This window comes from Asterias amurensis, chromosome 11, assembly GCF_032118995.1.
Source record: "Asterias amurensis chromosome 11, ASM3211899v1".
In the NCBI taxonomy this organism is placed as follows: Eukaryota; Metazoa; Echinodermata; class Asteroidea; order Forcipulatida; family Asteriidae; genus Asterias; species Asterias amurensis.
Window position 1 is genome coordinate 1,035,589 of NC_092658.1, and position 14,700 is coordinate 1,050,288.

The 14,700-nt window shown below is 37.6% G+C and overlaps 2 protein-coding genes across 2 annotated transcripts; one reads left to right on the forward strand and one right to left on the reverse strand.

Annotated features, from left to right (window-relative positions):
* Positions 1 to 3,448: 3,448 nt before the first annotated feature.
* On the reverse strand, positions 3,449 to 9,615 carry LOC139943909 (Golgi apparatus membrane protein TVP23 homolog B-like). Its single transcript, XM_071940794.1, has 6 exons — positions 9,589 to 9,615; positions 9,425 to 9,501; positions 7,475 to 7,709; positions 6,453 to 6,578; positions 5,229 to 5,357; positions 3,449 to 4,668 (listed from the first exon to the last, which is right to left on the reverse strand). Exons 1-6 carry the CDS (start codon positions 9,589 to 9,591, stop codon positions 4,627 to 4,629), a joined length of 612 nt encoding a protein of 203 aa, XP_071796895.1. The 5' UTR covers positions 9,592 to 9,615; the 3' UTR covers positions 3,449 to 4,626.
* A 260-nt stretch (positions 9,616 to 9,875) lies between these two features.
* LOC139943908 (uncharacterized) lies at positions 9,876 to 14,642 on the forward strand. Its single transcript, XM_071940793.1, has 2 exons — positions 9,876 to 10,466; positions 11,110 to 14,642. The coding sequence occupies exons 1-2, from the start codon at positions 9,986 to 9,988 to the stop codon at positions 11,337 to 11,339; spliced, it is 711 nt and encodes a 236-aa protein (XP_071796894.1). The 5' UTR covers positions 9,876 to 9,985; the 3' UTR covers positions 11,340 to 14,642.
* Positions 14,643 to 14,700: the final 58 nt, after the last annotated feature.

The following is a 14,700-nucleotide window of genomic DNA, read 5'->3' on the forward strand; positions in this document are numbered from 1 at the left end:
TGTGAAATTTTAAGATCCAAGTCATACTCGAGTATGACATATATTGTTATGTTTATTTCGATCATAAAAAAGATAGAAAAATAAAAAGATAAAGAAATACAAATTAATGCACTTACAGGAATTAAAGCATCGCTTCCTCTGAAGGCATATGGAGTCAATGACAGTCACATTAGTCAGGTGGCTTAAGTGTAAAACTTTAAGGTTACTGTTACTAGGTGGATAAAGCTATTTTTTTAGCAAGAGGCTCCCTTGGAGCATACTAGTTTTAATTAACCTCCAAATATGCAGAATATCCCATTTCAGAAGTCCTGGGAGTGGCACCAAAGAATAACAAAAAGACAACAGACTCACTCTGTGGCTTCGATGGGTATTGCATTACATATGAAGTTTGGACCTCATAACATAATGCATGGTTTTGAAGCGCTATGTGGACTTACACACATCCACACAATGTTTTCACTTGTGATGAAGAAACGTTCACAGAGTAACTGAACACAGAGCTGTGTGAGTTTCTGAGCCTGTACAATACAGATTTATCTTTTGAAGAAAAAGTAGGAAATCTGATTGAGTACCCTCATCATTTTGATAAAGACTTAACTGGGTTATTTTTGGGCAAACACATCACATAAGATATGCCTGTTATGCCTGTTATAAACAGAGACATTGTCTAACCATAGTCTAAACTAAGACAGGTTTGCAGTAACACCAAATGTGTATCTCATTGTTTGGTGTTGGTTCTGAAAAGAACCAGTGGAAGAGACAATGTCAACCCACTGTCACACCTTGATGATTAACCTTACACTCCTACAAACATTGGATTAACAACTCTTTGTATAGCGTAGAAATATGAGATTGTTTATTCAATTTGAAAACTTATAGTAACAATAACAGAGTACATTTGAACACCTTGGCTTTAACTATGGTCTAAATAACAACATATCAATACAATTTTTTACATCAAATTTGACAAGATAGAAACGAATTTATAAGGAAATTATTTTACAAAAGATTGCACACGTTCATTTCAAATTGTTAGTAGTTCATCATTGACAAAATGAACTTTGCAAAAATAAGTTTTGTCTGCTAAGTTGTTATCTATCAATGAAAGTGAAGATAAAAAAACAATGTTTCCAGAAGGAAACAAAAACATGAAGAAACAAAAAACGTTGACGATGTTTCAACTTTATTTTAAGATTCTGAAATTAAGTTCTTGTACAATGAATGTTTGTGTGGGGTGTGGGGTTTGTGATTTGGGGTAGCAAAACATGATTTCCTTTTCAAATTTATCAAAAATATATCAAGTCAACATTCATTTCATGAAACACTGCTGGTATTTTGCTAAGCTGGATTTTGTTATGCTCAACATGTTTGTGGGCTCACCAGCTCGGTGTAGCTCTTGTGTATAAAGACCAGGATCCAACAAAACCTGTAATTGCACATTTTTGCCTATATTACCAGTACAGAGCAGCTTTTCTAATTCATTCACTGCTACACAGAAAAGTGAAATAAACGCTAACTTGCTAGCCGTTTTTGTCAGAAAATGAGTTACACAATACATAGTGAATGTAAACACGCACAGTGAATACTTTTTTAGTATAAAATACACTTTTGCTTAAAGAAACTGGACACTGTTGTCAAAGACCAGTCTTCTCACTTGGTGTATCTCAGCATTTGCAAAAAATAACGCATCTGAGAAAAATTTGAGCTCAATTGGTCATCGAAGTTGCGAGATAACTATGAAAAAAAAACACCCTTGTCACACCAAGTTGTATGCTTTCAGATGCTCGATTTCGAGACCTCAAATTCTAATTCTGAGGTCTCGAAATCCAATTCGTGGAAAAATGTTTCTTTCTCGAAAACTATGTTACTTCAGAGGGAGCTGTTTCTCACAATTGATGCTTTATACTATCAACCTCTCCCCATTACTCGTTACCAAGTGAGGTTTTATGCTAATAATTATTTTGAGTAACTACCAATAGTGTCCACTGCCTTTAAAGCTCATTTACAGCTACAGTAGGCAAACAAATTGGTTTACCGGTAAACAGCTTGATTAAGCTGCTTAGCACTGAAAAATATTGCTTAGCTAGAAAGGTTAATGACCAAAATGGAAAGTATCTAATTTACATTGTTATTTTACTTGGCTAAGCAATGTGTCATGCGTCAAAATTGTATGAAATTTAGGCAAGACAATAACCATTAATGGTGGAGTTGAACATGAACCTTATGCAGCGACGTCATCCCAACCATCTTAGATGTAAAAAAAATGACAAACAACACATCTTGTAGACAGCGCAGAGCATGATCCAATGAGCCAGCTTCTTTTTACCTCTAGCCGAGGGCGCCCTACTCATATGACATCATGTGCTTAAGGTATATATAGTAAATGATTTATAACTTAAACGACTATGGACACTACTGGTAACTGTCAAAGACCAGTCTTCTCACTTGGTGTGTCTCAAACATATGCATAAAGGAACAAACCTGTGAAAATTTGAGCTTAATTGGTCGTTGGAGTTTCGAGTTACTACTGGTAACTGTCAAAGACCAGTCTTCTCACTTGGTGTGTCTCAAACATATGCATAAAATAACAAACCTGTGAAAATTTGAGCTTAATCGTTGGAGTTGCGAGCCAATAGTGAAAGAAAAAACACCCTTGTCACATAGAGTTGTCTGCAGTCAGATGCTTGATTTCAAGACCTCAAAAACTAATTCTGAGGTCTCGAAATCAAATTCTTGGAAAATTACTTCTTTCTTGAAAACTACGTTACTTTAGAGGGAGCCGTTTCTTACAATGTTTTATACTACCAACAGCTCCCCATTACTAGTGCTGGGCGAATAGTGAAATTTTGTTATTCGGATACCGCTGGCCAACTATCCGAAATTAACCGGATATTCGAATAGTTTTTTTTGCCGCTAGAGGGCGCTGTTCGTTTGTGAATGAGATCTTTTGGGCGGATTGATATTAGTTTTAGACAGTGTCACTCGGTTCATTCATAAAAATGACCGGATCTAATTTAAAGATGGCGATTTGCTTTTTCTTTTGATCGTCATTGACTCTACGTGAAGGAAAACTTTTGTAATCTTTGAACAAATTACGTCAGAAATGTCATTGTTTTAACTCTTCACGGAGGTGAGCATAGTTAAATACTTAATATATGCTGTTTTATGCTGTCTTAATAGAAGTTTCATAAGGATTCAGACAAAACATTCATATCAGTTGTCGCCCGACGTCCGCGGATATTCGGATATTAAAGAATATCCGGTTACTCGGTTGTAATTACAGAATTATCCGGTTTGTAAATAGGTATTCGCGCCCTATGCGGATATCCGGTTAAGAAAAAAAAGGCATTCGCGGTTACGGATAGGAAAACCTATTCGCCATTAACCGGATATTCGAATAATTCGCCCAGGCCTACCCATTACTCATTACCAAGTAACATTTTAAAACGTTTTTATAATGTATATTCTTGTTGTGTATCTTTTAAACTCAATTCAGCCCTCGGCTGCGATGTTTAAATTTGTAATAAACCTAAAATAGTATTAATAAAAAAATGCTTACAATTATTGTGAGTTATTACCAATAGTGTCCACTGCCTTTAACCAGCACCTTCTAAGTAAAGCTACGTACTGCTTGTGAATAGGCCTGGGCGAATTATTCGAATATCCGGTTAATGGCGAATAGGTTTTCCTATCCGTAACCGCAAATGCCTTTTTTTTCTTAACCAGATATCCGCATAGGGCGCGAATACCTATTTACAAACCGGATAATTCTGTAATTACAACCGAGTAACCGGATATTCTTATCCGAATATCCGCGGACGTCGGGCGACAACTGATATGAATGTTTTGTCTGAATCCTTATGAAACTTCTATTAAGACAGCATAAAATCTCGATCAAAAGAAAAAGCAAATCGCCATCTTTAAATTAGATCCGGTCATTTTTATGAATGAACCGAGTGACACTGTCTAAAACTAATATCAATCCGCCCATAAGATCTCATTCACAAACGAACAGCGCCCTCTAGCGGCAAAAAAAAAAGAAATTAAAATTTAAAAAAAAAATTCTTTTTAAATAGCGCCCTCTAGAGGCGAAAAAACTATTCGAATATCCGGTTAATTTCGGATAGTTGGCCAGCGGTATCCGAATAACAAAATTTCACTATTCGCCCAGCACTACTTGTGAAGCATTTCTAGCCGTTACATTCCCACACTCTTTATGTACATATTGTCACCTTCACCATTATCTCTCGTAAAAAAAACCTCCAGTTGAGACATTTTCTCCCTTAACAGTACTGTGTTCAACATCACTGCTGCTTCACTTTGCCAATAAAAAACCTTTTCTTGGACTAATTGCATTGTCTTTATGAGTAATTACCATAGTCCAGTGCCTTTAATCAAGTCTGTTGACCCAAGATCTTCAAAAGCCAATACCAGGAATGGGGTATGACAATCGTAAACCAATAACATGTTGAGTTTGTGGGGCAGTGGCTATTGGTGGTCTACAGGTGCAACGACTAAACCGACAAAGTCTGCACAAACAATGAAACTCTTAGAGTTTACAATGGTAATAAATAATTCTATACATAGTAAATTATCTTCTTACATGAGTTGTTGAACACTGTTTTCCTATCCACTGTCCCCACCGGCTCCAGTTGCACTGGCCATTGCCTATACAGGTAAAATAAAACAATAACAATTACATCAGTTTGTATTGGTGTATGGATATTGGTTTATGTGTATAAATGCCTTAACATCACAGCACCTCCGTATTTATCATCTCTGCCAATCTCCCCACCGGCCTGGCCGCTCAAGCCTTCGCTCAGCATCTGACACTACTTGCCTCATGGCACCAAAATCTATTAAGTTTCTGAAGTCATGCATCGAGTCACACCTTTTCTTATTTCTTGAAAAGTTTCTATTCATTACAGTTGTAATCCCCACAACAATGAACTTAGTATACACAAAGGCATTGCATACCATTGGTTTTTAGAACAATTCAATTGTTTTAGTTTTGTCTGTGGTGAATATGTCTACGGGGAAGAATAATCTCCCGTAGGAAGATTCTCAAAATGCTTGACACTATCTGAAGCTGCTGTAAAATTCTAACCACAAGTTTTAATTGTCATTAAACTTAAGAGTGGTTACCGTTACCATATACTCCCTCTTAAGAAAACAACAATGATATGTGAAATAAGAAAAAGAGCTACTTGATAAGTTTAGACACATACCCTGCTCATCATTTGCTGACCAAGGAACTGTGTAGCAATGGTTGACAGTTGCTTCTTAGAACCCACTTTACATCTGATGTAACCATAAAGATTAGCTCCGCTCAGCATCAGAGCAACAATTGTTACAACCTGTAGAAAAGTACAAAAAAGTACAAAGTGTGGTTATTCGCTCTTACAGTGCCTGCTTTTTAGCGTTTTAAACCTTATAATGCCCATGTGACATTTTGAGATTTTAAAAAATAGAAAAACAGAAAGAAGAAAATACATTCAAGTTTTTCTCACCCATATAAATGTATCTTGCTGATTCGTGTTGCCTTGGTACATCCAAAAGTCAAAAGTATTTCTTGAGTGATAATGCCCTCTTGTGATAACGGTTCGTACATGTACAACTGATGACTCAATTTTAGTACAAAAAAGATTGTACATGTATAATAAATTGCGCTTTTGGAAAAAATAAAATAAATTGTTTATGTATAACCCAGGCACAGAAACAGTGGTATTGTTTTGCCACAAAACTAAACTCCCCAAAATCTGGTAGCAGTATTCTTTCTTTGGTCTGGGGATAAAGCACACTGGATGTAGTTATTACTTTTAAGTAACAAGATGATTATTGTTCACCATCTCAAAAAGACATCCAGTAGGATGATAACAAGGAGTAAGTCCTGTCGTTTTTTATTCTGAAGGTACTAACTTATTTACAGAAAATTGGAAGGTGAAGAGAGATCAATAAAAATGCTCAAATCAGGAACATTTCTGAACAATCACATGCCTTGTAATTACATTCTGTTGGTTGATGGCAGTTAAAGGCAGTGGACACTATTGGTAATTACTCAAAATAATTATTAGCATAAAAGTTTTCTTGGTAACGAGTAATGGGGAGAGGTTGATAGTATAAAACATTGTGAGAAACGGCTCCCTCTGAAGTAATGTAGTTTTTGAGAAAGAAGTAATTTTCCAAGAATTTGATTTCGAGACCTCAGATTTAGAATTTGAGGTCTCGAAATCAAGCATCTGAAAGCACACAACTTCGTGTGACAAGGGTATTTTTTCTTTCATTATTATCTTGCAACTTCAATGACCAATTGAGCTCACATTTTCACAGGTTTGTTATTTTGTGCAGTTGCTGAGATACACCAAGTGAGAACACTGGTCTATGACAATTACTTATAGTGTCCAGTGTCTGTAAGCATATGAACAGAACTGTTGCTGATTTAACAAACTCACCAGCCACGCAAATCGGAGTGAAAAAAGATTGACAAATACAAAGATGACCCAGAGCAGGGGAAAGATGACCAAGCCCAGCCAGAATAACCTCGCTTCCGTTGCTGTTTCAGTGTTTTTCTTGGAGCCCTAAAACAATCAACAAATAATAAACAAAATTAAAAAGATGAAGTCACGAGATGACAACCTGATCGACCGACTTCAAGATTGGTCTTTACAGAGCATCGTCAACCATGTGCCATCAGGACTGTTTTACTGGACTAAAGGTTAGGCCTGCCGTCGATTTCACAAAGAGTTAGGACTCATCTTATCTCGAGTTAGGACGAGTAAACTTAGGATTATCCTTAAGGTCTGCATGCTACAGTGCAGGGTTGAGACTCGTCCTAAGTCCTAAGATTTCAAACTTGCCTATTGCTGCATGCTCTTGTAGTGCAACTGGTTTTTTTGTGCTTCTTTTTATGATCTTTTAAAATATTAAATTGACAGTAGCACTTAACACGAGTTTTTAGAAAGAGGTGGTGAAAGTAAATTTGTATTTTAGTGTTTGAACATCTTGTATTTTATATTTGTACTTAAAAAAATTATTTTATATCTAAATGTTTTTCTGTAATTTTAAAAATAGTATGTATATTTTGTTATGCTCTGTATTTCAACGCAATTCAGCCTCTGGCTGCCAAGTTTGAATGTTTAAAAAAAAAACGATAATAATAAAGATTAGTCTTCAGTTAGGAAGAGTTTTGTGAAATCGACGGCAGTAATTTTAGCATCAGGCCAGTAAAGCGAGGACCAAATAAGTATGGCGATCTTGTGCTGTTCAATTTGAAGGAAAAAAAATCAATATGCATTACCTTTAAGTTAAAGAAATTATGTTCAAATGTTGACAGGTAAAATCTTTGAGCATCAGAGAATACAATGTACCAACAAAACATATTTCAAGATCAATCTTTTCTCTCAGTGATTGTTCAAATAAAAATGATTTCCGGTTAAAAACAGAGAAATCACATCTTTGGGGACTTTAATCTTACCTTCCTTGATTCATAAACCCAATGGCTTGTTCCATCCTCATCTATGTGATTCCACCACCTCAGACCAACCAACAAACGCCCCGTCACGTTCTTGACGGTCCAGAAATCCAATGAGACAAAGAAGAGAATGATGATGAAATTGATGATGAAACTGGTCTGGTAAAAGCTGCAGAAGAGGTAAGATACTACTGCACCAATGCGGAAGAAAAGATGGAAGAAAGCTGCCCCTGGATAGCTGAAAGATAACATCATACAAAAAAAAGTTTTGGTAATTTTTAGGTTTGTCAACAAGCCCACAGGTCCAGGACCAGCGCAGCTGCGTACAGCATACCTCTGTATACTTTTTGCAAGCACAGTAAACAGGCATACGAAAAATACTTGATAAAGGCACGCACATTGCCGGACAGCTAGCTCACGGAAGTTTGCCAAATATTTTCTGGAACAGCTAGCTCGGGAAAGTTTTGCCTAACATTTTCTTACGGCTGCTTGCGTTTCTATAGAAACCAGTCAACTCGTCCACCAGCAAAGTCGCACATTACAATGTGGACCCCTAGCAAAAGGGCGACTTTAATAGAGGGGGTGACTTTGTAGTGGGCAACTCTGCTGGGGGTGGGGGGGGGGGGGAGTTGACTGGCATAGTTTCTAGTGTTTGAGCATCTCAACCTGAGCTGAAGTTCATGGAGACAGGGATAGCGGAAGGAACCTCATAGTTTACTCCTAGAACTGTGAGGTTCGTTCGGCTATTGTCTCCCGTAACCTCATAGACGGACATCTCTTGCAACACGAATAATTCTGGTTCTATTATCTTTCCTAACGCAAATCTCTTTTATTTTATTCAAATCTCACCAAAACTTACGTCTAGTGCCCCGTACTAATGGTCAATGAGAGTTCAAAGAACACAAAGAGCCTAATTTTGGCCAGATTAAAAAGAAAAAAACCCCCCCAAAACAGAATCGTTTGTGATGAGAGAGATGTCCGTCTATCCAATGAGGTTATGGGAGACAATAGCCAAATGAACCTCATAGTTCTTGGAGTACTCATAGTTATCGTACTAGTAGGAGTACGTCGACAGGGTAGTTGCGATAACATAACCCCCTCCTCCCGACGACGGCGGAGCCGGAGGGTTACTAGCCAAATTCCTGATATGTTCAAAGCTTTATTTTTTGGTCACCAAGCACTGAACCAAAGGTATGAGCCTATTGGATTGAGGAACTGACAAGCCGCGGCCGATTTGGACTAAACCTATTAGTTAAACCCTGGGTGTTATAAGGCAGTGCAGCAGTGCGTGTCTGTACTATGCCCGCTGTTCACCTGTTCACTCATATAGTGCGTACGCACTGCCTTGTATTGTATAAACACCCCTTTAACAGAGAGTGGTTTAGTCCAACTCGACGCTTGCACTTGCAGCTTGGTGATCAAAAAATAAAGCGTTGAACATATCTGGAAATCACAAATCGTGTGAGGATGCGACACATCATCCTGGGACATTTGTGACTGTTTCGCTCCAAGATCTGGTAAGTGTTTGTCCTTTTTCTTCAAAGTGTTTCTCAATTGTCAGTGATTGTGTTTTTAATTAAGTGTTATTCATTAGATATTGAGGATTAAGTTCATGTTCCTAGAACTTGTGTCATGATTTTGTAAGTGGTAAAAATTGGGGTGAGCAAATCTGTTGTGACTAGACTAGAGTCTAGACCATTTCGCCCTTTATTTGTAAATGTAAGTTTTGTTTTGAATTTGGCTCGATCGTACACTCCGCCGTTCGGGAGGAGGGTTAAGTTATCACAACTAGTCGACAGGGAAGCTAATCGAATGTACAACGCAATATATACATGTTGTCTAGTATTCATTACTTATATTTTATTTTTCCAAATAACTATCTATATTATTGACTTTTCTTCACACTTTGTTTTGACTGAGTGACCCCGTCCGGAAACTGGGCATTTTACATACCGTACAGCTCTGTGCCTTCTCCAGTCATCTTCCGACCCAAAATCCAAAGCAACGTCTTCAGTATCATCAAGGCTCGACTAAAATATAAAACAAAATACTTTCATCATTCTGAATAACAACATAAAATACAAGAATGAATCTCAGGAAATTTCGATTTCACTTACCATGTTGTTGTAGTGCGTGTCAATCACGTAAAGTAACGCGAGAAATGCCTTTGGTCCGAGAATTCAATTCACCATTTGGAACAAAGTAGTCCGCATCGAAAACAAACAAAAATCATTTAGATTGCGCATAAAATCACAAGAGAAAATAACTTTATTATAATGAAAACAAGATTTTTGAATTTATCTTATCAGATATTTGGGGAATAGAGGATTTCTTTTAATTTAAATTTTATCTAAGAGATTTCAAAATATCACTCCGCCATTTCCCGTTTTCCCCTTTTCAATAAATTAGCAGTTGTTCGGTCCAACAAGCTAGCTTAGGTTGTGCACAAAATTTACAGTGCCATTCTGCAAATATTAGATTTACTTTTCTCAATTGAAGACAACGGTCTTGAAGATGAGTTTGCGACCATGGATCACAGCAATTCTCACAGTCGGAGTTTTGTCTGAAGTGGTTTATTTCTTGTACAGAAAGAAGGTGCACCAGAAACTTTGGCGCCATGTTTTTGCGTCGTCTGCTTCAGAAGCAGAGACATCAGTCACTACTACAGCGGAAGTTACAGTTCAGAGCCGGAGCTTTCACAAAGTTTTGTTTTTCCCGGATCCACAACGAATCTGTGCGGATCATTTCTTGTCTGAAAGGGGCTGCCATCGGCCAAAGTGTCCCTTCTCCCATACAGAAACTAACTTTAGTCGGATGATTTCATATCTGTTGCTGGCAAAAGAAACACTTGATGTCTGCGTGTACACAATATCAAACAATGATCTGGCTGATATTGTTATCAAACTTCATGAGAGAGGTGTGGTAGTTAGAGTAATCACAGATGACGAAGCGGTGAATCTGTCTGGGAATTATATCGGAAAATTCAGAAGAAGTGGTGGGTATTACTATTAGTATTAGTATAATAATCAGGCCAAGAACTGTTTAAAACTGTGATGGTTTTTTTGTTTTCATTTTACATTACAATTTACAATCTGGTTGTTATTCATTCAATTAATAAAAATAAAAATCTTGTTGAAATCTTAAGAAACATTGAGATGTGGAGGGGTACCAAGGCCTAGCCCCACTTGTATGGCCAATTCAGCTATCCTGACCATGGCCACACAAGTGGGACTAACCAAGGCCAAGACTATGGCAACAGTTCTGGTTCATAATCGGCACAAAACATTATTATTAACTGCTAGACCCAATTACTAAGGCGCTAGATTATTTTTAAAAAAATATTGACATTATCGGTCATCTAGCCGATCATGTCAAAATTTCTAAAAAAGGAATCTCAACTGCATACTAATTCAAAGAGAACTCTTTTTCAATGTTCATGGAGCACCAAGTGTAAATAAAATACACTTTTGGAGCCAAGAATAGGGCCAGGAAAACTTGCAGCCCATCACACTACTTGGAGGAATGATGGGGAAGGGTTGGAAAACAAATCGTCATGCCGATTGAAGTATGCAAGACTATTTTTTTCATAGTTTTACAAAAATGTATGCATTTTTAAACAATGTTTTTTGTTGTTGCAGGTATTCAAGTGCGTCGAGATTATTCCAGCTATTTAATGCATCACAAGTTTGTCATTGTTGACAAGACGACCCTCCTCAATGGTTCCTTCAATTGGACGTGCCAGGCAGTTAACAGTAACAACGAGAATGTTCTGATCACAAACAATCCTGAGATCGTTCAACCTTACTGTGCAGAGTACGAGAAACTTTGGGAAATGTTTGACCCCGCAAAGAGACAGTTGAAAGAATAACAAGCCTCACAAGCTACCTAAAGAACTTTCACAAGTTTGAAAAGCGCCCTCGCCAAGTTCAAAGGAATCAGTTGCTTGCCAAGTGGCACATACACTGCACTGTCCATTATTTGACCTTAGCAATGGCGGCCCATGTTAGAGGCAGGGGTCAATTCACAAAATTCACATGACGCCATCATTACAATTTCGGTTGCACCATTTTGGGGTTCGATATTACCTCTGCGTTAATCAGTGTAGTCTGCATTTAAGGCGATGCTGCATTTACATGACAAAAGTCTGGCAGGCCTGATACTTCAAGGAGGCAATGGAGGCGATTGCCTCCATTGCACCTTGCCATTGCCTTGGTGCCCATGAAATTCACCAGTAGAAATTTACAATTACCTCATAGGGTGCCCTTTGTCAAAGAGCCCTTTCCCTTGTCCTTTCAAAAACGAAGCATACAGCCCTGGTCTGGTTTATACTTCCTACGAATGCGAAGCAAATATTGTTGTCATATGGCAGTTTTCGCAACGAATGTTTAGCAAGAATTGAACGCTGTTGAACTCTTGCGAATTATCCATTGCAAATTTGTGACATCAATATTCATATAGCAGTCACAATTGCAGGAAGCTTGAACCGGGTTGAAGTGCCCAACTACCAATCTAATTTTAAATGCATTTTGACTCCCAAAATGACAAGAGGTGGAGACAGTAGCTGATGTTACGTTGATGCAAGGGGTCAGAAGACTTGAGCCCTGTTTACACAGTTCTCTCATTCTTGTGGAAAACTTCTGTTACCCCCCAGTTACCCTACACACTTTCACACTGCATCCCTATTCCACAGAGTTCCGGTTGCACCTTCAAAGATGTTTACCGCTCCCCTTCTCCAGCGCAGGGCTGGCTATTCACATTGCCGGGGCAGACCTGGGGTCAATTGCAACCCTGTGGAACAGTAGTGTGAAAAGGGCTTCAGACACTACTATGGGGTGCGTTTTCGTGGTCATAACCAATAACTGTCAGTTGAACTTGCCATAATTGGTTGATCACTGGCCATTGACCAAAAGTGTACTTTGTCCAACCACGAAAAACGCACCCCAGGCACAGAGTAGAGTAAAAACAAGGGGTAGAAATCATAGGGAAGGCTAGATGTGAGAGTATATGGAGAGTTGAGAGTTGGAGGTGACCAGTGATGAATCAAGAAATAGTTATTATTATATCTACATGTTATTAATTTACATGTTTTATTGTGGGTGGTGGGATGTAGAATGAGAAAACATTATGCAACGGGATTAATTGTTTTTTCTATGCTTTGCCAAGTTTTTCAGGCAACTCAAAGCCATAGTGCCTGTGAAGTACCTCATGTGAAATCAACTCTAATTAAGTCAGCGAAATTGCTCAGGAAGTTAACTTTGCCAATTCTAAACATTATTGATGGAATAACTACCAAGACTGTGAAATATGTTTATTAGTGTATTTTATCCCTAGATTTCTTTATTGATGTTTCCAGTTACATTCACTTTAAAGGAACACGATGCCTTGGATCGGCCGAGTTGCGTTTGTAAAAGTTTTCTATAAACTGCATATGATCAGAAAGATATTTTAAAAGTAGAATATAATGATCCACACAAATTTTCCCTGAACTTGCAGGGTTTTCCTTACTAAGCAAACCAACATGGTCAGCCAGTTATGAGAGTAAACAATTTTACTCCAATAATGGCCGACCGTGTTAGTCGACGAGGTAACAGGAAAACCACGCAATTTAGAGTGATACTTGTGTGGATCATTATATTCTACTTTAAAATATCTTTCTAACTAATCATATGCATTTTATAACAAATGGTTGCAAATGTTACACGACCGCTCCAAGGCAATGTGTTCCTTTAAAATAACTTAAATACTCCTTCGTGGACTTTACATTTGCTGCATTTTTTTTATTACCATAATTCATGTTCATAATTAAAAACAAAACTGTATTTTTGTATTGATTACAACTTGACCATTACTAATTTGTTGAATTTTTAAAATGCAAGTAAATAAAAAAAATGATTGTCATACAAAAATGTGAAAGTTCAATTTCATCTTGTCATAAGTCACCAATTGTGTTGTTTTATAAAATAAACTATTCCAATTATAATCACATTACTGGCTTGATAATAACTTTAAGGAGACTTATAATGTGGCATGTCTGTCACAGCTTACACTCCTGGCGCAGAAACCCTTACTAAGCTAACATCTAGGAACTATTTTAACAAATAAACGGAAGGTAAAACAGCGGATTAAAAGAGATGATCGCAAACAAAGTTTTGATTTCTTGATGTAATTGATCAAAGGCACTGTAATTACTCAAAATAATTGTAAGCATAAAAACTTACTTGGTAACGAACAATGGAGAGAGCTGTTGATAGTAGTAAACATTGTGAAAACAGCGTTTTTATGTGTAAGCTGTGATGTAAGTTTAGTTTTCTGCAAGAAATCCATTTTTTGTTTTAAATCAAGGTAATACTCTTCACTTGAGACTTCCCAATATTCACTAAAAAAAAAACTTGATGCAGGAAATGAAGTTTATAAAAGAAAATCTTGGCACTAAAAGATGCTCCAAGTACACTATAGTTCTTATGTTAAAGGTACATTAAAGAATTGGTTTTGCAAACAAAACAGTTGCTGGCAGTTCTGCAATGTTCCTTTAAAGGCAGTGGACACTATTGGTAATTACTCAAAATAACTTTTCTTGGGGGCGAGTAATGGGGAGAGGTTGATGGTATAAAACATTGTGAGAAACGGCTCCCTCTGAAGTGCCATAGTTTTCGAGAAAGAAGTAATTTTCCATGAATTTGATTTCAAGACCTCAGATTTAGAACTTGAGGTCTCAAAATCAACCATCTAAACGCACACAACTTCATATGACAAGGGTGTTTTTTTCTTTCATTATTATCTCGCAAGTTCGATGACCGATTGAGCTCAAATTTGTACAGGTTTGTTATTTTATGTATATGTTGAGATACACCAACTGTGAAGGCTAGTCTTTGACAATTACCAATAGTGTCCACTGCCTTTAAATAAGGCGTGAAGGTTTGCGAGTTGGAATGATAATAAGCCACTTCGGAATTGCAGCTGCGCATGTCTATTACTGCTGACAACGCATTTTGTATATCTCCCGCAACCTTTTGACAATACCCGCGTGTATTGTCAAAAGGTTACGGGAGATAGACAAAATCTGTTGTCAGCAATAACAGACATGCGCAGCTGCAATTCCGAAGTGGCTTATTGACTTTAAAAAAAATTGCGGTGACACAATGTAGATAAATCTATTTTGAGCAATGGCGTAACCAGAGGGGGGGCGGGGGGGGGGGGGGGCGGCGCTAAAACACTAGTATTTATTCATA